The following is a 22,799-nucleotide window of genomic DNA, read 5'->3' on the forward strand; positions in this document are numbered from 1 at the left end:
TGTTACCAGAAGATAGGTTTGTTATTTTTAGGAAGAATAAACATTATAAAGTTTCTTAGTCTAAATTTACAACGTTGTGAATCTTAAAGGATATAACTCACATCAACAAATCTTTGGAGCCCTTAATGTTTACTAGTGTCAAGGGGTCCCAAGACCAAAGTGAGAGCCACTGTTTGGAGCGGTGCTTTCCAGAGTGCAGCCGGCAGTGCGTTCATGATCTAGGAGACTAACTTTGTGGGCTATGATAAGCTTTTAAAAAAAGGTGAGGTGGAATGAAATCCAGAAGAGAAAGACTACACTGCACATAAGGTTAAATACAGTTTCGTGGAACTATTATTTCAGTCTTTTATCTACGCATGTATGTGTGTACAGAAGTGTAATGCTAAGTGGGTTTCTGGTGGGGATCGTGGGCAAAGTGCTTGTAAAAAGAAACTTGCACGTATGGTGGGAAGGCATGTCCAAGTGTATTCAATCCTGCATCTTGGGCAATAATTTGAAAACAACCTGAGTATCCATACAGACAGAATGGCTACATAAGATGTGGAAGAATGATTTGATTAAATCCTGTGTGGCACTTGAAAGAAATAGATGAGAAGCAAACTCAAAGTATTAAATAACTTTAAGATAACATGTAATGTTCTTGGACGCATATATAAACTCAAAGCCATTTTAGAATGGATCGAAAAGGATGCATGGCCCATTCACGAAGCTGGTTGTCTCTGGGGAGTGGACTAGAGATGACAGGCAAAGGGGATTTCAGCAAAATCTGTCGTTTTATTTTGAAAGGCTTTCCTGGTTTTGTTGCCCCTCAGTTATTGGTGGGAACATGAGTGTTTGTTATCTTCTTTTCTGTAGCAGGCAGACAGATCCTGCAAGACAGAAAACCAAATAAATCAAAATCCTGGATATAGATTTTGCAAAAATTGGATCAGTAGCCCGTTGTAATCCAGAAAATACGGGATCCTAATTACTTGGGCAGCAGATACTTGTGGTCTCGCTAGTATGCCACAACTGTGTTAAATTCCTCTGGTGACACAGAGACCAGGCATTGGTCCCTGTTCTTGGGGCATTTCATGTAGGAGGGGATTCGTGCTCGATTTGGGTGTTGGCAGTGTGCCAGGCTCTGACCACTTAGTATATGTTAGTATTCCTCCTTCATGACAGCCGAGTGACGCAGGTGCTCTGTTCCCTGCATTTTATACGGGGAGAAACTGAGGCTTACAGAGCTTCAATATTCGCTCACTAGCACGGCCAAAAGCTTGGGAAGATGGAATGTCCCAAGTCGATGCGGGCACATCTTTTAAGGTCCTCTGTTTCAGCTTACCTGGGTTGAAAAGCAAATATACAAATAATGTTTAATGATTCTGGGACAGGTCAGCAGGACATAAAATCCAGAAACAGTCCTGCAGTGTCATTATAGCCAAGAGTTTTACATGTTTGCCCATTAAACTTTTTTTTTTTTTTTTTTTTTTTTAACCTGGTCATTTTAACAAGAATCTGAACTTGTTTCAGTGCTTCAGCTGAACTGCTTTCAGTGCTCTGTCTTGGAGACAGCCTTGCAGGTGGGGGAAAAGCAGAAAAACTGAGGGAAATCGGGGCGGGCAGTGCATTTCTCATGCAAGGACTTGGCTGTGTCTAAAGAGTGTTTCCAGTTGTGTAGCTATTGGAGTTTGCGGTAGAGTGGGGGAGAGGCATTGCCCTTACTCCGTCTCACTCTTTCTTTCTCAGGAGTACTTCTTGCAAGCAGAACTGACGAGTAACGTGTTGAAGACCGGGGTGGTTCGCTGCTGTGTGGGGCAGTGCAACAACGCCATCCCCGTGGACACTGTGCTCACCATGAAGAAGCTCCCCATCACCTACGTATGTGCTCTTGGCAGCAGGTTTAGCCTTCCATAGACTCTCATTCGGTCATTTGCATCTTATTACACGTGAGCTGTGTGCTGATCTGGGTCGAGATAAAAGAAGAGTCTGTATAATCCTTGTTAGGCGCTTTTCATAAGGCACAGGTGATGTCGGGTCTATGGCTGTGGCAGAGGTGGAATAATCGGGAGTCAGGCTGTGTGGCAGAGTCCGGGAGCTTGGGTTGTGGCCACTTAGAGGACAGCTGTTTGCCTGGAGGGCCCGGTTCAGCTTTCCTCGGCCCTTCATCCCTTGCCTTGATCGTTTCTGGTTTCTGCTCTGCGGGAATCAAGAGAGTTGAGTCTAGTCTAGATAGTCATGCTCCAGGATAGGTTGTTACCTCAGAGGTTTGCACGGGTCTGGAAACATCAGAATGATAATGCACAGTTTCTTGGTGGAAAGCTCCTGTCCTTCGATCGGCCGCCTCACCTCTTTTTTTACCCCTCTCTCTGCAGAGCAACAGGAAGGAGAACAAGGGCGGCTACCTCTGCCACTCGTGTGCAGAGCAGCGCATTGGGCCGCTGGCCTTCTTGACGGCCTCCCCCGAGCAGGTGCACTCCATGGAACGCACCATCGAGAACATAGTGCTGCCCAGACACGAAGCCCTGCTCTTCCTCGTCTTCTGAAAGCCACGGGGAGCTTTTTCCACGGTACAGAATGCCTTGTGTGGATTCCAGTTACTTGAAGAAAGCCAGTGTGGGGTGGGGTTCTCACTCACCTGAGACTCTGAATTCGCTCACAGAGCATTTTTTGAGGAATACAAAGCCAACGAGAGTTGGACCTGCCATTTCTCCATTCCTTGTAGGTAGCCCGTTTCCACTGCCCCTCCTCTGTGCGCATCAGGCTGGGGACGTGGGGGTGTTCTTTTGATAAAAAAACAAAACATTTTATGTATTTAAACTTTTATTACAAGATTTCAATTAAACAGGCATTGTAGCACTGGCATACCACTGTGTGACACCTTGGCCTCAGCCCTGTTGTTTTTGAACTTTCTCCAACTTACTCTTTTCCACACCTCTGTCACTGCTCCCATGAGACACCAAGCAGAGTATGACACTTAACTTCCAGGGTGGTAACTGACAGGTCAAAAAAGAGATTTTTGTGCCGTGGGGACTCAACATATGTGTGAGACAAGGTGTGTGCCTTTGTCATTGCACGGGGTTCACGGTTTAAACGGGGAAGCAACACAGTGCCCAGAAAGGCAAGCAGAAAGTGACAGTAGCCAGGCTCGTGTTTCCCACAGGTAGAGCTGAGGATCAGGAAAACTCAAGAGAGAAGTGGAATGTTGTCTGGCCACTGGGGGTTGGAGGGGGGAGGGGGTCCAGGGAGAGGGGGGACCTCGGTGCCCGGTTCACTGCCTGGGGCTACTGGGTGGATGTTGTAAGAAAGCTGTGCGTACAGAAACCAGTGACAAAAGTCACATCGTCTAGACGTACATGGATCTGGTGTTTTTACGTTTTTGCCACACAGCACGTCAGGGATGCAGATGGCAGGTAGGGGAGCTGGCGCAGCGTGACCCAGAGAGCTCGCCGCTCCTGGTCTCAGCCCACCAAGCGGCGTCCTGGAGCGGGCCTCGTAGCTTCACTTGTCGCGGCCTCCCCTTAGCCTCTTCCATCAGCCTGGTGGCGCTTAGAGTGCAGGCCGGTGAGTAGAGCAAGCGTGCTGTCGAATCGGGCCCGGGGTGCTCTGGAAGGGCGGACACCAAGCTAATGTTTGCATACTGAGGGGCGTTCTCAGAACGGGACCTGAACACAGAGTGGGGAGACTTCCGTGGAAGGGGGACGGGGCCGTTTCATCCCCTCGGCCAGGGTTCCCGGCCTAGCTGTAATGAATGCCTCATGGATGACTTGGAATAAAAGAGCCAGTGAAAGGAATTTGGATTGGTGACAATTTTCACTGTCCTTCGGAGGAGGGATGAGGGGAGGGGGGTAGCAAGCAAAGGTTCATGAACGTGTTTTCTGGTAATGAAGTTGTGCCAGCCAGAGAGAAAGCCGCTTATCTGCTGGAGCTGTAATTGACTCACTGAACCTTCCTCGAGCACCTGCTGTGTGGCAGGTGCCATGCTAGTGGGTGTACAGACTCACAGTGTGGTCCCTGACTCCCAGAGACTGCGATACGAAGTGTGATCTCAGTCTGGGGTGGACCGGCCTTGGTCCTCGGGGACCGGCCCGGCATCCTTACCAGAGCTGAGGTTGGATGGCTGCCCAGCTAATGGGACAGATAGTCAGCTTTTAAAGAATGGAAGAATTTTCTAGGCAGAAGGAACAGCAGGAAGGACAAAAAGGAAGTGTGTGGTAATGGCACTGCCAGAGCAAAAGGTCAGTACTAGCATTTTGGGACTGGTTTTGAAAAGTAACAAAAGCTAGGAATATTAATACTGGTATTTAATTTTTCAAGCGTTAAAAATTGACACTAAATATCTGGTGTGTTTCAAATAGGCATTTTTTACATGCCCAGTAAAAATACAAAAGTGTTAAATATCCATTGTCATTTTTCTTAAAATTGTTTTTAATGTTTCTTTTTTATTTTTGAGAGGGGATGAGAGTGTGTGTGTGAGTGGGGGAGCGCCAGAGAGAGGGAGACACAGAATCCAAAGCACGCTCCAGGCTCCAAGCTGTCAGCACAGAGCCTGATGTGGTCTCGAACCCATGAACCATGAGATCATGACCTGAGATGAAGTTGGATGGTTAACTGACTGAGCCACCCAGGTGCCCCAAAAGTAGAGTCTTTAAAATAAGAGGCTTTCATGATTTTATTTAGTTCTGAATGGTTTTTTGTGCAAGATTTTCTGTATTTTTTTTTTTAAACCACATTAACTGGGAAAAAATAAGGAACATAGTTATAAGCTAGTTCCAGATATTTTACTTTGGTTAATTAATTTTTTATTGATTTCTCTTATTTGATAACTTAGAGGAGACCTTTGTGAATTCTTTTAAGAATCTTCAATCTATTGATAGCTCATTTCAAAGAAAGCATTTCTGATTTGTCTTCATCTTTGATTTTATCATGTATGTAGAGAACCTGATGCAGTTACCCATATAAAAATGAATGCTGTTACATTTAGAAGGTATTTGAAATAAGTGTTAAAATACCACACTGTATCATAGACCCATGCATTGGTTTGTCCTTCATGTGATTATACTTAAGACCTATATCAGATTTTAGATTTCTTTTTTTTATTAAAAAAAATTTTTTTTAATATTTATTTTTGAGAGGGAGAGCACAATCAGGGGAGGGCAGAGAGAGAGGGAGATAGAATCAGAAACGGGGGCCAGGCTCTGAGCTGTCATCATGGAGCCCAGTGTGGGGCTCGAACCCACAAACTGCGGGATGACGACCTGAGCCGAAGTTGGACACTTAACTGACTGAGCCACCCAGGCACCCCTCAGATTTTAGATATCTAAAAAGGTGATGAGATGATTGGTATTAGGACACTCTAAAATATTCATTGATAGGTATTGTAAAATATCACAGAATAGCAGTAGCTGAGAGTGCGGTCACTGATGGTGTGAAGCTGAAGGAGATGCTTGAGTAAGTCAGGCATCTGTGTGGCCAGAGTAGAGTATGTGTACAGTGGTAGCTGGCTAGCGGGGGCCGGGTGGGGGGTGAGGGCCAGATGGCCAAGGGCCTTGAACAGCAGGCCAGGGAGTCTGAATGTTATTTGGAAAAATTAGGAGGAATCACTGAAAATTTTAAGACTGCAGATTGTTTTTCTAGGAAGGATGTTCCAGTTGTAGATTGGAGGATGTTTTACAAAGGTCAGCTAAATTAAAATGTTATCATCTTAGCACAGGGCTGTGCTCGACTACGGGACTCAAGTGGACAGGTGAGGAGTGCTGGTGACTAGATTAGCGGTTCTCAAAGTGTAGTCCCCAGATGAGCAGCATCAGCATCACCTGGGAACTTGTTGGAAATTACACATTCTTGGTCTGGATCAGAAACTGTCACATTGAGGCTCAGCAGTTGGTATTTAACAAGCCCACAAGCGATGCTGTTGCATGCAGAATTTTGAGAACTCTTACTCTAGATATTAAGGTAAAACCAATAGGACCCTGAGAGTGTTTAGATGGGGATGGACTGTGACAGGATCTCAGGGGGATTTCCTGTTGCTTGGCTCGCCAGCCACAGGACCTCAGGGGGACTTCCGGTCGTGTGGCTCGCCAGCCACAGGATCTCAGGGGGACTTCCGGTCGTCTGGCTCGTCAGCCACAGGATCTCAGGGGGACTTCCGGTCGTCTGGCTCGCCAGCCACAGGATCTCGGGGGACTTCCGGTCGTCTGGCTCGCCAGCCACAGGATCTCAGGGGGACTTCCGGTCGTTTGGCTCGCCAGCCACAGGATCTCAGGGGGACTTCCGGTGGTCTGGCTCGCCAGCCACAGGATCTCAGGGGGACTTCCGGTCGCCTGGCTCGCCAGCCACAGGATCTCAGGGGGACTTCCGGTCGTCTGGCTCGCCAGCCACAGGATCTCAGGGGGACTTCCAATCGTCTGGCTTCCAGTCGTCTTCTGGCTTTTTGCAAGGTAGATGAGAGCACCCTCCATTATGACAGAACATGGGAGGTGTGATAGGTTTGTGAACACAATGATGACTTCAGTTTTGGACATGTTGAATTTGGGGTACTTGTGAGAAATTCAAGTAGAATTGTCCAGGAAGTTGGTGGGGAAATGGGTCTATACTTCAGCAGATGGCCTTGGGCTGGAGCTAGAGATTTTAGGGTTGTCATTGTGTAAGTGGTGGTTAAGGTGGTGCAGTTTAAGGATCTTGTGTTTATTCCAGCAGAATATTGAGAAGAGCAGGGGTTTGAGAAGCCCGAGGAACACCAGGCTTGGGGTAAAGAAAGGAAGAGGATTTTTGGAGAGAATGATAACTGATGCCAGAAGAGAGAATTTAAGGGAGGAAGGAGCTTAGACAAAAGTGGTCATCAGCATCTGAGTCGAGTGAAGGCGGAGGGTTGTTTGACTGACACTCTGAAGTCAGGGGTGGCATAGCATGGTCAGTTGCAGTGAGACCAGAAGCGGGTGGGCAGCGGGGTGTGGGTGGGGGGCTCCAGGGAACTTGGTGGACTAAACATGTCTTCTGAAACCATACAGAAATGGCATAAACCTGCAAGGGCAAAGAAAACAAAAAGGTGATAATAGGCACAAAATTTTGCAAGTTGGAAAGCAGATAAGTGAGTGCTAACTGACTCCACTCATCTGAGTAAACTGATGTGGGAATTGATGGCAGTGGGTTCTTCTGGAAGGAGGGTGTAAAGGTAGAACAAAACCCAGGAAGGTTGGTAGAAAGCTTATTTAAAAACCATTTCAGTCTTCAGATTTTTTGTTCTAGTCGGTGTAACTGGGCAGCTTTTCATCCTCAGCCGTAGCAGAAGACCAGAGGTTCAATCTCTGCAGAGGAACATGTCACATAAGAGACTAGGCATGGCTGCGGGCAGGGCCATAGTAAAAACAAGGCTGTTGTCTTAGTGAGCCCAGGCTGCTATAACAGAATGCCAGAGACTGGGTGGCTTATGAACAACAGGTGTGTATTCTTCACAGCTCTGGAGGCTGAAAGTCCAGGATCAGGGGTCCGCAGATTCGGTGTCTGGTGAGACAGACACCTTGCCCTGCCCTCCTCACATGGTGGGAGGCTTAAGGGAGCCCTCTGGGGTCTCTTTTATGACACTGATGCCATTCATGAGGGCTCCACCGTCGTGACCTAATGACCTCCCAAAGGACCCACCTCCTAATACCATCCCCTTGGGGGTTAGAATTTCAACACGTGAATGTTGTACACACACAGAAATACGAACATGGTGGCACACATACTATAGGTGGGAGATTGCCCGTTCCTTGGTTGGACTGTGTAACCAGCTTTAGTGGAAACACTGACAGTGGCATGAGGGGTTCCTAAGGAAATTGGCCAACCAGATTACCCACTGCCAAGAGCTAAGTCTTCAAACCCCACCCAAGTGCTCAGATTTTCAAGCACATTTTTAGTGCTCCACTCTTTTTTTTTTTTTGAATTTTTTTTTTCAACATTTATTTATTTTTGGGACAGAGAGAGACAGAGCATGAATGGGGGAGGGGCAGAGAGAGAGGGAGACACAGAATCGGAAACAGGCTCCAGGCTCTGAGCCATCAGCCCAGAGCCCGACGCGGGGCTCGAACTCACGGACCGCGAGATCGTGACCTGGCTGAAGTCGGACGCTTAACCGACTGCTCCACCCAGGTGCCCCAGTGCTCCACTCTTAAACAGTGGCAATAAACCAAGGATTGCCAGGCATCTGAAAAGAATCTCCAAGATGAAGGTTGGACATCAAAACAGTCAACCAACTTGGAGGAAACAGTCTGTGCAGGGAGAAGAAAACATCTGTATTTCTTAAACATATTCAGAGAATAAGAGAAGACAGTATATCTGGGAAATAACAGGATCGATATATATATACACACATACACATGAATATTCAGAGACAAAAGTATGAAAGAAATAGAAAAAAACCAATAGAATTGTTGGAAGGATTGGGGCACCTGGGTGGCTCAGTTGGTTAAGCATCCGACCTCGGCTCAGGTCATGATCTCACAGTCTGTTAGTTCGAGCCCCTCATCGGGCCCTGTGCTATCAGTTCAGAGCCTGGAGCCTGCTTCGGATTCTGTGTCTCCCTCGCTCTCTGCCCCTCCCCCACTCACTCTCTCTGTCTTTCAAAATATGAATAAACGTTAAAAAAAATTTTTTTTAAAAATTGTTGGATAGATTGAGAAAATAATTTGGAAAGTAGAGCAAAAACAAAAATTGAGAAAAAAAGGAAATAAGTAGTTAGAACCAATATAAGAAGTTGAGCATCTGTAAAAGTTTTAGGAAGAGAAAGACAGAGGCTGGGAAATTGTTTTTAAAAATCATGAAAATTACCCACAACCGAATATATGAGTTCCCAGATTCAAATGCTCAGCAAAATGGATTAAAATAGACCTACAGTGAGGCTATCATGGTGAAATTTTAGAAACACCAGAGACAAAGATCGTAGAAGCTCCCGGAAAGAAGTCATCTACAAATCAAAATGTCTTCAGATTCCACAGCAACAGCACCGTGGAGCTGTACCTTCAAAACTGGGGGGAAAGGATTTCCGACTTAGAATTTTACACCTAACCAGAGAATAAAGGCATTTTCACACAAAAGTTTTACCGACCAAGAAGCTGCCGGAGGATTGAGTTACAATTAAGTCAAGAGCAAACCAAGGAGGAGGAGGACGTTCCTCTAAGAAACAAGAATGTGGAAGACGTGGAGGGCATACCAAGTCTTCCTCAACATCTTGGGAGGATATTTACATAGCAGGGAGAGTGTTCAGGCTGGAGGTAGTGATAAACACCCAGAAAACAAAGGAAATGGGGAGGAGAAACAAGGAAATTGTGAATTCTTTAATAAATTAAAGCAACAGGCTGTGGTGAGAAAAAGCAGTGATTGTGAACTCACTCAGCGGCACATAGCTGTGCTTTCATAGGCTTGCTAATGTTAGTGTGTGTGATGGAGGCCGGGAAACATGTGGACGTGTGACTGGCAGGAACGTGTTCAATCTTCAGCTTCCGTAGTAAGATGTCGGCTACAGTGCCTGAAATTGAAAAATGGAAGTAGAAGTCAGTAAGAGCTTAGAGATAAAGACAGGTGTACCACACCAATCAGCTAAAAGATTTTTTTTTTTAAGGTTTTTGTTTTGTTTTGTTTTTGAGAGAAAGAGAGTGTGAGCAGGGGAGGAGCAGAGAGAGGGAGCGAGGGAATCCCAAGCAGGCTCCATGCTATCAGCACAGAGCCCGACACGGGGTTCGAACCCATGAATTGTGAGATCGTGACCTGAGCTGAAATCAAGACTCGGATGCTTAAGTGACTGTTGTCACCCAGGTGCCCCCAGCTAAAAGATTTTTAAACCATTTCCTTTTGGGAGGGGGAGATAGAGAGGTGGGGTGCTTTTCCAGTAAAGTATCTTATATCCCTGTTGGCTTAAATCCTGCCTTTATGGCAGACCTTTAGAATATGGGTGGGCAGTGAAAAAATGGGACACGGTCCATGTAGACGAGTCTCAAGTGAGGCTGGGAAGAGGTAAGACAGTGGATGGGGGATGATGGGGCTTCAGGGAGGGGAGTTGGTTTTTAAAGTGTAAGAAATGTGAACACGCGTCATGCTGAGTGGAACTAGCAGAGGGGCTGATGGAGGGTATGGGCGAAGGGCGTTGGTTGATGGTTAGGGTGAGGGCTGGGATGTGAGATGTAAAGGAAGCATGTATAAATGGTTAAGGAGGAAGTTTAGTTAGCTGTCACTAACTAGTTTGAGGCTGGTGTAGAGGACACGCATAGAAGCGGATAGCACAGGCTCCGGACACTGTCCCCAGACAGATGAAGACCCCACACGTACCCCTTTCTGAGGTCTCTTTCATGAAAGACCTAGGCCTTGGGCTGTGAGGGGTTCAGGGCATTTGGACGGGGACTCCCTCCCTGGGCTACATGGTTACAGAATCTCCAAGAGAGCCCAGCAGGGCCGTCCCTCATGCTCCTCACCACCAGTCATTTTATATGGTTTCCGTTCCTAGTGGTTTGGACAAAAAGGTAGAATAGACGGAGAGAGAGGAGTTTCAGCCTTAGATGCCTTTGCTTGCTTCTTCCATTTGCTGTTTTAGCAATGTCGCCACCATATCCAAAATGCAGCTCTGGGTTTCTTCCCCTGTGCCAACTGGGTCCTCCCCTCAGCCTTCTCCACGTCAGCACAGGCACCATCACCCAGATCCTTTTGACCTTACCCCTAATGGATCTTGAGTCCATTTCTCTCCATCATCCCATCTCTTCGGCCAGCGCTCTCGTCTCTCCGGGCCCAGTGGCCACATCCAGCAGTGGCTCCATGCCTTTGCCCTGGCTCATCTCTTCTACTCTCCATGTGGAAGCACACAGCATCTTAAAATGAAGGCTAAATTGTGTCCCTGCTTCTTTTAAGCCCCTGCTTAAAAACCCTCCAGGGCCTTCTTGCTGCAGCTAGAATGTCAGTCTGACTTGAGTTCCAGGCAGAAAAGACCTCTTGGCAAAGCCATATTTTCTGGCCCACACTCGCCCAAAGCTCATCTATCACGGGCCTTACCAATGGCCCCAGAAGGAGCCAACACGATATCAACACCTTGGTTTGGTTTTCCTTTTTTAAACATGTGATTCAATGGTTGTGGATCTTTTTAAGTGATCATTTCCCCAGTGGTACATTTTCCTAATCTGGACCCGTGGTAAAACAGTAACATTTTAATCTGTTGTTTCACAGCTACTTAACAGGGACATCAGCTTTCTAGCCTGAAGTCGTGGGGACCTTTCTCCCTACCCTCTGTTCTACCTCCTCTGCTCAGCCAGTTCCCCATGTTAGGGTCTGTTAGAATATCCCCACTTTCTATTACCGAATTCAGTACCGGATTTTGTATCACTTTTTGGGCCGTAACCCAAAATAAAGACTCTAAAAGGCATTGAACAAAAAATGTTATGATTTTACCCAGGAGTCAGAGGAGGACAGGGTCTTTTGCCTCTGTCATTCTTCGTGTCCGCTTTGCCCCAGCTGACTTCTCTACTATTTGCAGAAGTTTGGGGCACTGTGTCCAGACGCAGCAGTGACAGAAGAAAGCCTATGTCTTCTGTGTCTCTCAGGAGTGGGGAAACCTTTCCCAAAAGCTTCCCTAGCAGACCTCACACCTCACTGGTCAGAACTGGGTCACCTGCCCGTTCCTAAACCAATCACTAAGGAGGGGGATGGCTTTACGTAATGAGCAGTTGCTTTCCTAGAGTTTGAGATGTCATCTTCCTCTGATGTGCGTGGCTGTGTGGACAAGACTAAAGACCTATGTGTTTGAGGAGGAAGGAGAGGGGGAGAGGGGTAGGCAGCCCAGCACCTGGCTGTACAGTATATAAACACATCTCAGTTACAAAACACCTCCTACGTGGTAGACACACTTAGGACCTCATGTGCCTTATTCCACGAGGTCTCCACAACTAAGCGGGAGGAACAGTGGCAGAACAGATTCTGGAGTGGCGGGCCCAGGCTGTGGTGCTCGGCGGCATGTAGGTGAGAGCTTGGGCTCAAACTCAAGTGCCGCATCCAAACCCATGGTATTTCCGCTACCGCCATGGGAATGGTTGGAACACCCACTCTTAAAAAAAAAAAAAACAAAAAACAAACAAAAACAAAAAACAACTATGTTTCTTAACAGCCAAGTGCATAGAAGGCTTTCAGATGTTCTCAGCCATGGAATTCTCCAAATTTGACTCCTAGTTAAAGAGTATAGCAGCTGTAATTAGATGGGACTCAGGGTGGCAACTAGAACATTTTCTTTTTTTTCTTTTAATTTTTTTTTAAGTTTGTTTATTTTTGACAGAGACAGAGTGCGAGCATGAGCTGGGGAGGTGCAGAGAGAGAGAGGGAGACACAATCCGAAGCAGGCTCCAGGCTCCAGGCTGTCAGCACAGAGCCTGACGCGGGGCTCGAACTCACGAACCGTGAGATCGTGACCTGGGCTGAAGTCGGATGCTTAACTGACTGAGCCACCCAGGCACCCCTAACTAGAATGTTTTCTAAGCTTCCCCTCCCCCCAGTAGCACCCAAGGCGCTTCTGGAAACTAAGGCTTCTCGAAACATGCTGAGACATCAGCAGCCACTTGCAGCCAGGCAGCCCTCGACCACTAGGAATTAGAGCAGCTTGTGTGCCCTCTAGGTCACCTTTCCTCAAAGGGGATTTTGAAGATTACACACTTATTTTGTACTTCATGCTTTTGGCTCTCCGCCCAGAGAATTGAAAAAACACCCCTGGAAAGGTAACCATCTGCGTTCGCGGTGATGGTGTCTACCAGAAAGGGGCTGTTGGGTAGAGCCAGTGATGTGGGGGAAGACCCCAGTGTTCTGATCGCATTCAAGCCCTGCGAGCCCTTTGCTCTTAAAGGCTCCTTTTGTTTCAGTTTGTTGAACATGTAGTTGCTGAGCAATCTTCCCGGAGCCCCTGCTTGGAATCCGCCATCTGCCTGACTCGCTCCTGTCAGCCCCACAGATAGCCCGTCCACCAGCCGCCTCACTCTTCCTTTTCTGAACGTACCATTCCCTGTTGAGGACCCTCCCTGCTTGTTTCTGTTTATTTAAGTCTCGTCCATCCTTCATCATAAGTCCCATTACATCTAAAATGTTTCTCAAACATCCAGCCCTTTTAGTAATTTCTTCCTTCCCTGAACTTCTGTAACATTACTGCGTTCATGACTCACGTGGCATATACAGCGACTGAACTTGTGGTGTGAGGTTTTTGTTATTTTTTAATGTTTATTTATTTGTGAGGGGGGGCTGGTGGGAGAGGGAATGCACACGCTAGCGGGGGAGGGGCAGAGAGAGAGGGAGACAGAATCTGAAGCAGGCTTCAGGCTCTGAGCTGACAACTCAGAACGTGGGGCTCGAACCCATGAACCTCGAGATCATGACCTGAGCTGAAATCAAGAATCCGACACTTAACTGACTGAGCCACCCAGGCACACCTGTTTTGCTTTGTTTTGATAGATCTTTCTTTTTGGCCAGGCTGTAGGCATGTCAAGGATAAGTACCAGGTTTTCAATTTCAGCATCTCTAGTGTCTAGAGAAAGAGGGGAGAGACACATGCCCTTTACAGAGCACTTTCGAATGTCTCTTTTGATCCTCACCTACATGAGAAGGACAATATGTGTGTTATCTCCACTTCAAAGATGGAACGTCAGTCTGTGTAATGTAAGGGATTCTTCCAAGGTGACGAGGCCAGCAAATGGTAGGAGGACAGCTTGGCCTCAGGTTTCCTAAGTCCTGTGCTCCTTCTACTATACAGAGGTAGTATTAAGCAAATGCCACATTTATAGGGCACATAACATCATAGGAGCTCAGAGGTAGATGATCTTGTACATTTGGGTAGTTCATGAAGGCCTCCTGGAGAAGGTAGAAATCGAGCTGCTTCTTGAACAGTAGGTTGGACAAATGACTGAGTATGGCAAAAGACTGACAGATGAGTTGAGACTGTGAGCAATGTGCCCAGCCCACGAGGACACAGTGGGACAGTTCCCGGGAAGCACTGGGAAGTGCAGCGAGGGAGGCAGCATGGAGCGGGGTTCTGGAAGGCCTATGTGGGAGCCGAGTCTCCACTCTTGCAGATCAGGAGTTGGGGGTGGGTCTCTAGGAGAATAAGCATCCTCCTGCAAGAGGACTCCTCAGCCAAGGAAGTAGGAGCACCATTACCGGACAGAACCGGGGCTGCTTCTGAGGACAGATGGCGTAAGTGGGGAGTGGGGATACCGGAACCCTCTGAATTTTCCCCCGTATCTTCATTCCAGTGTTACCCAATCAGTGCTCTGCCTTTCAGCTGAGAAACCTGGCAGGGCTGTAAACTCAGCTACTGTTACTCAACAGCATGAGGATTCAGAATCTTAAGTTGGGTCTCCAGCCTTCTTGGCCTTGATCTCTGAAGGATGACATTCAGCCTGGTTCTAGAAGCCTCTAGGTTTCAGTCTGTGGCTTGAATTGAGACTTTGAGGATTTGAGCTTGTTACTCTCTTTTCTAAATCATTCACTGCCACTGATAGTGGCCACCCATCGGTGGCCTTGGGTTTCCTTACCCATAGTGTTTTAGGATGGCAGTAGCTTGATTTCTACCTTCTCCAGGCCTTGATGAACTACCCAAATGTACATGCGGTCTCCAAGAGCTGGGCCTTCTGTGGGTGTGCCATGTCAGGTAACTTCCGGGGAACTCATTCTCGGCGTGCTGTGGGCTGCTAGGTTCCCATCTCAGAATATCAGCAGGACTTCCACTACTTTCTACCCTCCTGAAGGCAGATATCCTCATTTCCCTACTCCTCTGTAATTTGCAATGTGCTATCCTGGCACCGAATTCCCTATCGGTTAGGAACTTTTCAGTGACAAGTAATGACAATGGAATCTGTCTTAAGGGAAAAAGAAAACGAACGTCGGGGGCCATAGAACCATGGGGAGTTGGAGGATTTGGTTGCAAAAATGGATTGAGACTAAAGCCAAAATCTGCTGAGCCAAGAAACAGGATGACAACCATCCAATGGGGTTGAAGCATCACCAGGTGCTGCTTTTTAAGTTCTGTTGTGCTCATTCATTCTGTATTCAAGTTTCTGAGTGCTAACTAGGTGAGGGTGTCTGGTGGGCCTGGGTTGGAGCTGCACACCCCCGTGGGAACAGGAGAGGGGATATCCGCCTCTAGGTTGGTGGGCAGTAAGGCCCTCCCACACAGTAAGCACAATGGTGGGCCCCCAAAATTGTAGAAGAAGGAGTGTTATATCCCAGGTAGCTAAAAACAACAAAAGAATGGGTAGATTTACAGATAGGCCCCAAGGGGAGAAAAGCATGAACCAGACTTCCACGTACATGGAGTGTCATACGTTCATAAATTCTGGGAAAATAAATTCCCACAGGCTTGTGGGAAAACAAGTAAACTCAAGATTCTCCTAACATTCTTGATATTCTGAGGCCAAGACGTGGCAGTCTCAGCTAATAGTAAAGGTCATTCATGGGTGAAGAAAATGGATTGGGCAGTTAGAAACATGGAGAGATCCTTACATGTGCTCTTTTGGTCCCTGTCCTCTTACTTCCTAATGTCTAGAAGAAGGTTTAAAAAGAAGAGAGTAAAAATCTTATTTATTGATCACGAAAAAGCAAGACAAAGTAACAAAGATGAAGGGCAATCAATTTTCTTCATGGCAAATATTGTGGAAGACAGGAAATGAGAGAGGAGAAAACAATGTGAATGACTCAGATTTGCAGCCAGCTGACAGATGTCGTCTGGGCTAAAGGCTTACCGGTTGTAGAACTTTCAAATCCTTTTGAGTCCTATATACTTTTTCCACTAAAAAAAAAAAAATAATAATAATAATAAAAAGATTGACTCTTAGTACCTTGTGGGTATCCCTGGATTCGTTTGTTAATTCATGTATCTGACATTTATTGGCATTTACTGAGTGCCAAAGATCGAAAGACAAATTGCATTTCTTTGGTGGCTCTGGAAGGTATTGTGGTAGATAGTCTCCAGAGATGGCTTCCATTGATTCCTTTTGTTGTTGAACCCCCACCCCGCCCCTTGAACCTAGCTGCCTGGTGACTTGCTTTGGCCAATAAAATGCAACAGAAGTGACCTGTGGCAGTCCCTAGCCTTTAAGGGGTCTGGCAGTTCCTTCTTTCAGTTACCATGTAACAGTCTGATCACCCAATGGCCACCATGCTGTGAGGAAGCCCCAGCCAGCCCGGAAGAGTGCTGGTGCACCTGGTGAGCCAGCAAAGCCTTCTTAGACCTTGGAGCCCAGCCCAGCCCAGCCACGCTGAATGCAGCCCAGTGAGTGCATCTAGTTGATGCCACATAAGCACCGGCTGAGCCCAGTTGGCCCCCAGAGATAACAGTGGTAGCTGAAAGCTTCCATGATTTGTTTTGCAGCAACAGATGAGTGGAGGAAGTAGCATGATACCAGGTCAGTTGGCAGGACCTTCCCAGGTGGAAGGGATCTGAGGCTTTCAGGTAGCATAGTGGTGATTCTGGAGAACTCTGGTGTGCAGCCTACTGGTAGGGGGGAGGTGGGAGGGATTAGGAAGGGCCCCTGATGCAAGGGAAGAGGTGCGCCTCAGACCCCGACCGGGTACTGCTTACTGCTTACTGCTTACTTACACCTGCCCTTCCGTAGGTTGTCGCTACTCTCTGGGCACTCCTGCTCGCTTCCAGGTCCCATGTGTACTCCCAACCGAACCCTCGGGGTATCGGTCAAGTTCTGTTTATGTGTAAAATGGGGATAGAATTCTGAGGCAAGTGGTTGGCACTGACAGGGAAGGATGGGGAGACTGGATGCAGAAAGACAAGAGGCTGAGTGTCACCAACATCACCTCCTGTATAGCTGTGCCTGAGAACAGGCTACCCTGTGTCAGAGAATATTGCCGTACTTCAGTTAAGAGCATTTTAATTTATTTATCCAGCATTTGGTAATCACCTGCAGGGCACTGCATCAGTCCCTGAAAATTCAAAGATGAAAACAGTTCCTAATTTCAAGATGTCCATCACTGCTCAGGGGGTAAATTCTGGGGCCGTGGTATGTTTTGGCATCATACAAGTTACTTAAACGTGTCCCTAGGAGAACTGCACCACCCAGTAGGAGAATTCATTTTACCTCTTCACTTAAAAAACAAACAAACAAAAAAAACCCCACTTGTTTATTCACCCTCACCCTCCTGGCCTCCATCCTTCCAGACCTCAGCTCCACCCGACGCTGCTTGCTTCTGGGTCTAGATCTACTTTTCTAGATCTATTTTTTTGTCGTGCAGTTTCCCCATCTTGAGCTTGGTTGGTGCCTCATGGATCACAGACTTATTCTGTGATGGACCTGAACCAGGTGATTCTACAGCTTAGAAATGGGCCCCCAGAGGTCATCGTATTATTTTCCAAAGATGACAGTGAAGTGGAACCGCAGACCCATGAAGTGGCCATGTGACTCACCCCTCGTACAGCCACAGATACCTTTCAGAATTCTGGCTCTGCTGAACATCTGCCAGCTGTGTGTGTATAAGTTGTGTCTTCTGTCAGATTGGTTTTTAAGACAAGGGTCAAACTCTTAAAACTTCTTATAAAGAACAAAATGGATCCAGTTAATGGTGAACTCTAGAAACACAGGGCTGAAGAGAGAAGCAAAAAGTCGCAACGGTCAGGTTCAGGATAATCAAGTATGGAGCCCGACGGCAATGAACATGGCTCAGCTCGTGCGTGGCAGTGAGTTTCCTCTCGTTCGAAAAGAGAATCGCAGAGAGTGAAAAAGGGTGTGGCTCTAAAATCCCAACTCCGGCCATTTGAAATTCCTACCCTTCCTTCCCTTTTGATGAAACCATCTAAAGCGATGACGGGAAGTTGGTAAGGAATGGATACTTTGAGAGCTTCTGGAGGCACGGGGATGCTTGCAGCTGTAGCCTGTGCCCCACTTCCCGGATGCTGGCGGTGGCTCCCTGGCTGCCCCTGGCTATGCGTGAGGCAGCTCATGGCCCATTTATAGTGGGGACTGCTCCTCTCCTACCCCACTCCCCTTCCTAAATTTCATCCAAGCTGGCATCAGTGGAGCCATGTGACCTTGGGCAAGTCAACTGCTATCGGCCTCAATTTTCTCATCGATAAAAGGGGGAGGTGAGATTAGGCCTGTGATTTTATAAATACATGTTCTAAAGGAAAGAAAGAGAACAACACAGGGAAAGAGACTGTGTGCGCCAGGCACACCTGGGCCATAACCTGTTGCTTCTCACATGGAGGTCTTATTAGAGATTTTCCAGAACTGAGATCAGATCCAGATTTAGGCAAGGTTTTTTTTTTTCTACTTTTAGAAAGAGAGGCCAAGCTCTACCATTTGGGGCTCTGTATTCCCCTGCTTTCTCCTTTTTTTTCTTTGTGGTATGTTTCTCCTCAGTGATTCTTTCAGTGCACTATTTTTTTTTTGTATTGAAAATAGACATTTTGTTTATACAAGGTACAATTTCAAAATAACAGTTATAAAATATGTAGCTATAATTGACAAGGAGTATAAATAGAAAAATGTATATATGGGAAATGTCACTGAGTTCAGTTTCCTTCTTTCTGAATCCTTAAATCAAGAGGACTCACTGGGCACAGTACCTCTTTGCTCCTTTTCAGTGCATGCAGAGCACCTAACTGGAGAGACGGTGGTTAGGAGCTACGATGACGTCATCATCCTCGCAGCCGTCTCATAAGGCAGGAGGAGCCGCATAATTCTCTTCCAGCCGCAGGTGTATTTATTTCTCTTCTTTGTGAACTGCAAGTCGGGATGCGGGATGGAATGGTCAAGCTGATGAGCTCTCCTGAATAAATGTCTTAATGAAGTAAAAGGAAGGCCGAGGTGTCCAGCCACTCCCAGGAAAGCTTCAAGTGCCAGGACTTTAGGAAGTCAGCCCTACTCTTGAGACAGGGCATCCTGAGACTGGAGAGGCTACAAATACAGGAGGTGTCTCGGCTGGCCACGGTCGATAAAATGACACCAACATGTTTGTTTGATCATCCTGACGGGCTCTTTGCTGGCACCCAACACCTGAGTCTTTCCTTGGACCTCTTCGGCTAGGGAAGAGTTGGCATCCTTGCTTCAGCCTTGGCTGCCCTCAGCTTCCCCCTGGAGTTTCCTAGGTTGTGTGCTTGGTTTTCTGCATCCTCATCTCTGCCGTTGGTTCCCCCAGTCATTGGTATCTCTTCCATGTTCTCCATTGCAACAGTGCGTATCTGCGAAGTTTGCCTGTAAAGCAGGTAATTCACAGGTTTTGAAAAGAGGAGAGGGTTGTCCGCAAATCGAGTCAACAGATGGTTCCTATTGAACACTCAGATGGAGAAGGCCTAGATCGCTTCCATCCACAGATGGAATTTAAACCTTAGTTTGGTATTTTAACGCCCTCATCCGCTAAATATTCACCATGCTGTTGGAGCCACTCACCCCCTCTTTTCCCTCTGCTAAATAGCAGTAGTCAAATGGCAGGAACAAAAAGGAAAGAGTCCTGGGAGCCTGGGGAAGCCAGACAAGATCGTCTTGATGAAAATGATGCGATATTTATAAAGCTTTTAAAACAGTTCTTGGCACTTTGTACGTGTTAAAGAAACAAATATATTAATCAGTTCCTGAGTCACCAAGAGTAGGGGAGGCAGAGTCTTAATTCCACATGTTTCCCTGTCACTGTTTTTTTAGGCCCTGAGTTTCTGGGTCAGCAGTTTTCTTCCATGGATTATATCATGTACCTCTTGAGGATAGGCAAGTCTAGGGCATTTCAAAGTAAACACTTTGAATCCAAACAAAGCCAAAACGTCAATTTGAGGAACTATATCCACCCTAAGCTCACTGCAGTTACTGTTTACAATAGCCAAGATACGGAAGCAACCTAAGTGTCCGTTGACTGATGAATGGGTAAAGAAATGCTATGTAGATACAATGGAATATTACTCAGCCATAAAAAAAGAATGACATCCTGCCATTTGCAACAACACAGATGGACCTAGAGGGCATTATGCTACGTGAAATAAGTCAGACAGAGAAAGACAGATACCATATGATTTCACTTATATGCGGAACCTAGAAAACAAACATGGACAAACAAAACAAACACACGTGTGGGTACAGAGAACAAACTGGTGGTTGCTAGAGGTGAGGGGCTAGTGGCCAGCAGGTGAAATAGGTGAAGGGGATTAAGAGGTACAGACTTCAGTTGTAAATTAAATCATGGGGATGTCATGTACAGCATGGGGAATGTAGTCAATGATATTTGTAATAACTTTGTACCGTGTCGGGTAGTAAGCAGACTTAGCATGGGGATCATATCATAATTCATAAAAATACTGAATCACTATGATGTACACCTGAAACGAATTGGATATTGCATGTCAACCATACTTCAATAAAAAAAATAATACAGTACATAAGTACTTTGAGCTCCTTGGAGTGAGAGCTAGACTACGGATCAGGACTCTAGGCCAATGTACTGAAAATAATTTGCCAAAAGCCAATTTGTTGAGTGACAAATCTACCTAATAACCTACTTGCAAAAAAAGAACTTTATGGCAAAGAATTGATTCATCAAATGACCAAGTAGTTACTTTGCTTTTCATTATGCTTTTCAGGTTTATCAATTCTTCTTAAAGATACATTTATGAATATTTCCTTATTATAGTCAGTGAATATTGATATTTTCATCTTATAAGCATACTTATTAGCCATATATACCAAATATACAAAGTCTTTTAAGATTCTCTTTTTAATGTGTTCTTAAAAAAGACTATGTATACTTTTTTTAAGTCAATATAGTTACTCATTATAATCTCTTAAGAATGTAACTCCAAATACAACAGCTCATGTGGAAATTTAGTTACAGTGATATTTTGAAAATCCTTTAAAAGTCATTTTTGATTTTGCCAGCATTTGAGCATTTTTGGGATTGTTTTGACAGATTTTTGAGTAACACATCAAACTTAGTGTGTCAATTTCTAAACGATCTGTGAGGTTTCTGGCACCTCTTTTGGTTGAGATGGTATTACCAGCTTTTGAAGATCGATGTGAATATTTAGGTGACTTTTTCGTTGTGGCTTTATAGCAGTATATCATGGAATATTCATGTTGCCAGAGTCAGGCTCAAAGGATGATATAATCTTTATACTGATAAATTTAGCAAAGAATATTTTATGACTAGTGACTAAATAGTTTCAGCAAACTTGATTTCCATTGTTCATTGTGTAATGCTGAGGAAGGATCCAGAACAGCCATAGCAATATGGAATGCTGGAACACTGGTTATTAATTAATAGGAGTATAAAATTAAGACTAATATGCCATTTGAGGCTTTAATGAAAATGATACAAGTACCTAAAGAGTAGAAAAATAATGAAAACTCTGGGGCACCTGGGTGGCTCAGTTGGGTGAGCATCCAACTTTGGCTCAGGTCGTGATCTCATGGTTCATGGGCTGGAGCCCCGTGTCGGGCTCTATGCTGACAGCTCAGAGCCTGGAGCCTGCTTCGGATTCTGTGTCTCCCTCTCTCTGCCCCTCCCCCAGTCATGCTCTGTCTGTCTCTCTCTCTCTCAAAAATGAATAAACATTTAAAAAATATATAAAAACTCAAATTTCAGCAAGTGGCAGAAGATGTACTCTACCCATGAAATGTATATATTGCAAGAAAATATACTTGTGAACGTAGCATAAGAGCTGCATCCCCATCAACTTAGTTATTTGGCACGCTTTCCTTCCAAAAAGGAAAGAAAACTTTTCTGTTTCTGACTGGGGGCCTGCGGACTATCTTGGAAAAAGTGAGGGGTGTCCCGGGGCTGGCTCCCCTTTGGGCCAGTACAGAAGGGGGTGCGTGCAACAGCCTGCCTCAGTAGCCAGGAAAGGGGTCCTTCCTTTGCGAGGGCAGGCCCGGAGTCTTTACGGTGCTGCTCTTTTCTCGGAGGAAGAGCAGAGTCTCGTCCAGCGTGATTCTCTTGCTCTACTCACCTGGATCTTTTGTAACACACCAGAAGTCCCACACATACTACACAGAGCACAGCGACAGGCATGACGATGGCCGCTGTAAGAGAGCAGAAGTGAGCCGTCATGCCAGAAGTCCCGGGAGCAGGTTCACTTCTAAGAACTGGACAGTGTATGGTTCACCTTCCTGCAGAGAGATCCGAATGCCTTCCCAGCCAACTTACTGTTGTTAACATTTCTCGAGTTCTCTGTGGCCCAATGCACTCTACTTGTGGGCCAAAAGTCCATGCTTTCCCCACCAACGCCACCAGTGTAAACCGTACCTGTTCATGTTGTCCCCATCCCCTGCTCCTAATCCCATCCTTCCCAACGAGAGAGACACGGTGACAGGATGAGAAGGGAAGGCAAAAGCCTCAGAGTTCAAGGGCTGGGGTGGGAGTGTGTGGACAAGAAGCCATATCTGCTATGAAAGCCACAGTCAGAGAGCGGACAGGGCGAGGGTCCTCCTCAGTTGTCCCTGAGACATCCTCTCCTTTTTCCTCAGCTTCACAGAATCCTGATTTAGAAACCACAGCATGCAATGTAGCATATCTTCCAATTTCACCCGTGTTGTTTTTTTATTTGCCTGTATTGTTTTTTGTTTTTTGTTTTTTTTTGTTGGCAACTATGGTGAGGAAGATGGTAAGGAGAATGAGGTGGTGTTCTAAGAGAGGTGTTACAGGTAAGAGGAGAATAAGATAATGGCTGAGGAGAAGGGGAAGATCCTGTTTTGGGCAAGTTGGAAGGCAGGGTCTGGAGTGGTGGGAGGCCAGTGGCTCTCGGCCATTTGAGGTTTATTAGACAAGATAGGAACAGTGGGATCTCCTGGTAGCAAGAGGGCTTAGCCAGAGGACACAGTGAACCTTTTTTTTTTTTTTAA

General features: G+C 46.2%; 2 protein-coding genes across 9 annotated transcripts in view; one reads left to right on the top strand and one right to left on the bottom strand.

Annotated features, from left to right (window-relative positions):
- Nucleotides 1–2,859, top strand: part of FBH1 (F-box DNA helicase 1) — a 48,765-nt gene extending 45,906 nt beyond the window's left edge. For all 4 annotated transcript variants that reach the window (XM_047866695.1, XM_047866696.1, XM_047866693.1 and 1 more), the window contains 2 exons: nt 1,729–1,860; nt 2,355–2,859. In XM_047866695.1, the coding sequence (XP_047722651.1) occupies nt 1,729–1,860; nt 2,355–2,525 (303 nt within the window). In that variant the 3' untranslated portion in view covers nt 2,526–2,859. The remainder of the gene's footprint in view (nt 1–1,728; nt 1,861–2,354) is intronic.
- Nucleotides 2,860–6,810: 3,951 nt separating this feature from the next.
- IL15RA (interleukin 15 receptor subunit alpha) overlaps nt 6,811–22,799 on the bottom strand; it is a 60,338-nt gene continuing 44,349 nt past the window's right edge. For 3 of the 5 annotated variants that reach the window (XM_047866707.1, XM_047866705.1, XM_047866706.1), the window contains 2 exons: nt 21,908–21,980; nt 16,837–19,172 (listed from right to left, as the gene is read on the bottom strand). In XM_047866707.1, coding sequence (XP_047722663.1) covers nt 19,001–19,172; nt 21,908–21,980 — 245 coding nt within the window. In that variant the 3' untranslated portion in view covers nt 16,837–19,000. Of the gene's footprint in view, nt 7,003–9,284; nt 9,485–16,836; nt 19,173–21,907; nt 21,981–22,799 lie in introns of those variants that run through there. The other 2 variants (XR_007153949.1, XM_047866708.1) reach the window with 2 other exon arrangements.

This window comes from Prionailurus viverrinus, chromosome B4 (genome assembly GCF_022837055.1).
Source record: "Prionailurus viverrinus isolate Anna chromosome B4, UM_Priviv_1.0, whole genome shotgun sequence".
Lineage (NCBI taxonomy): Eukaryota > Metazoa > Chordata > Mammalia > Carnivora > Felidae > Prionailurus > Prionailurus viverrinus.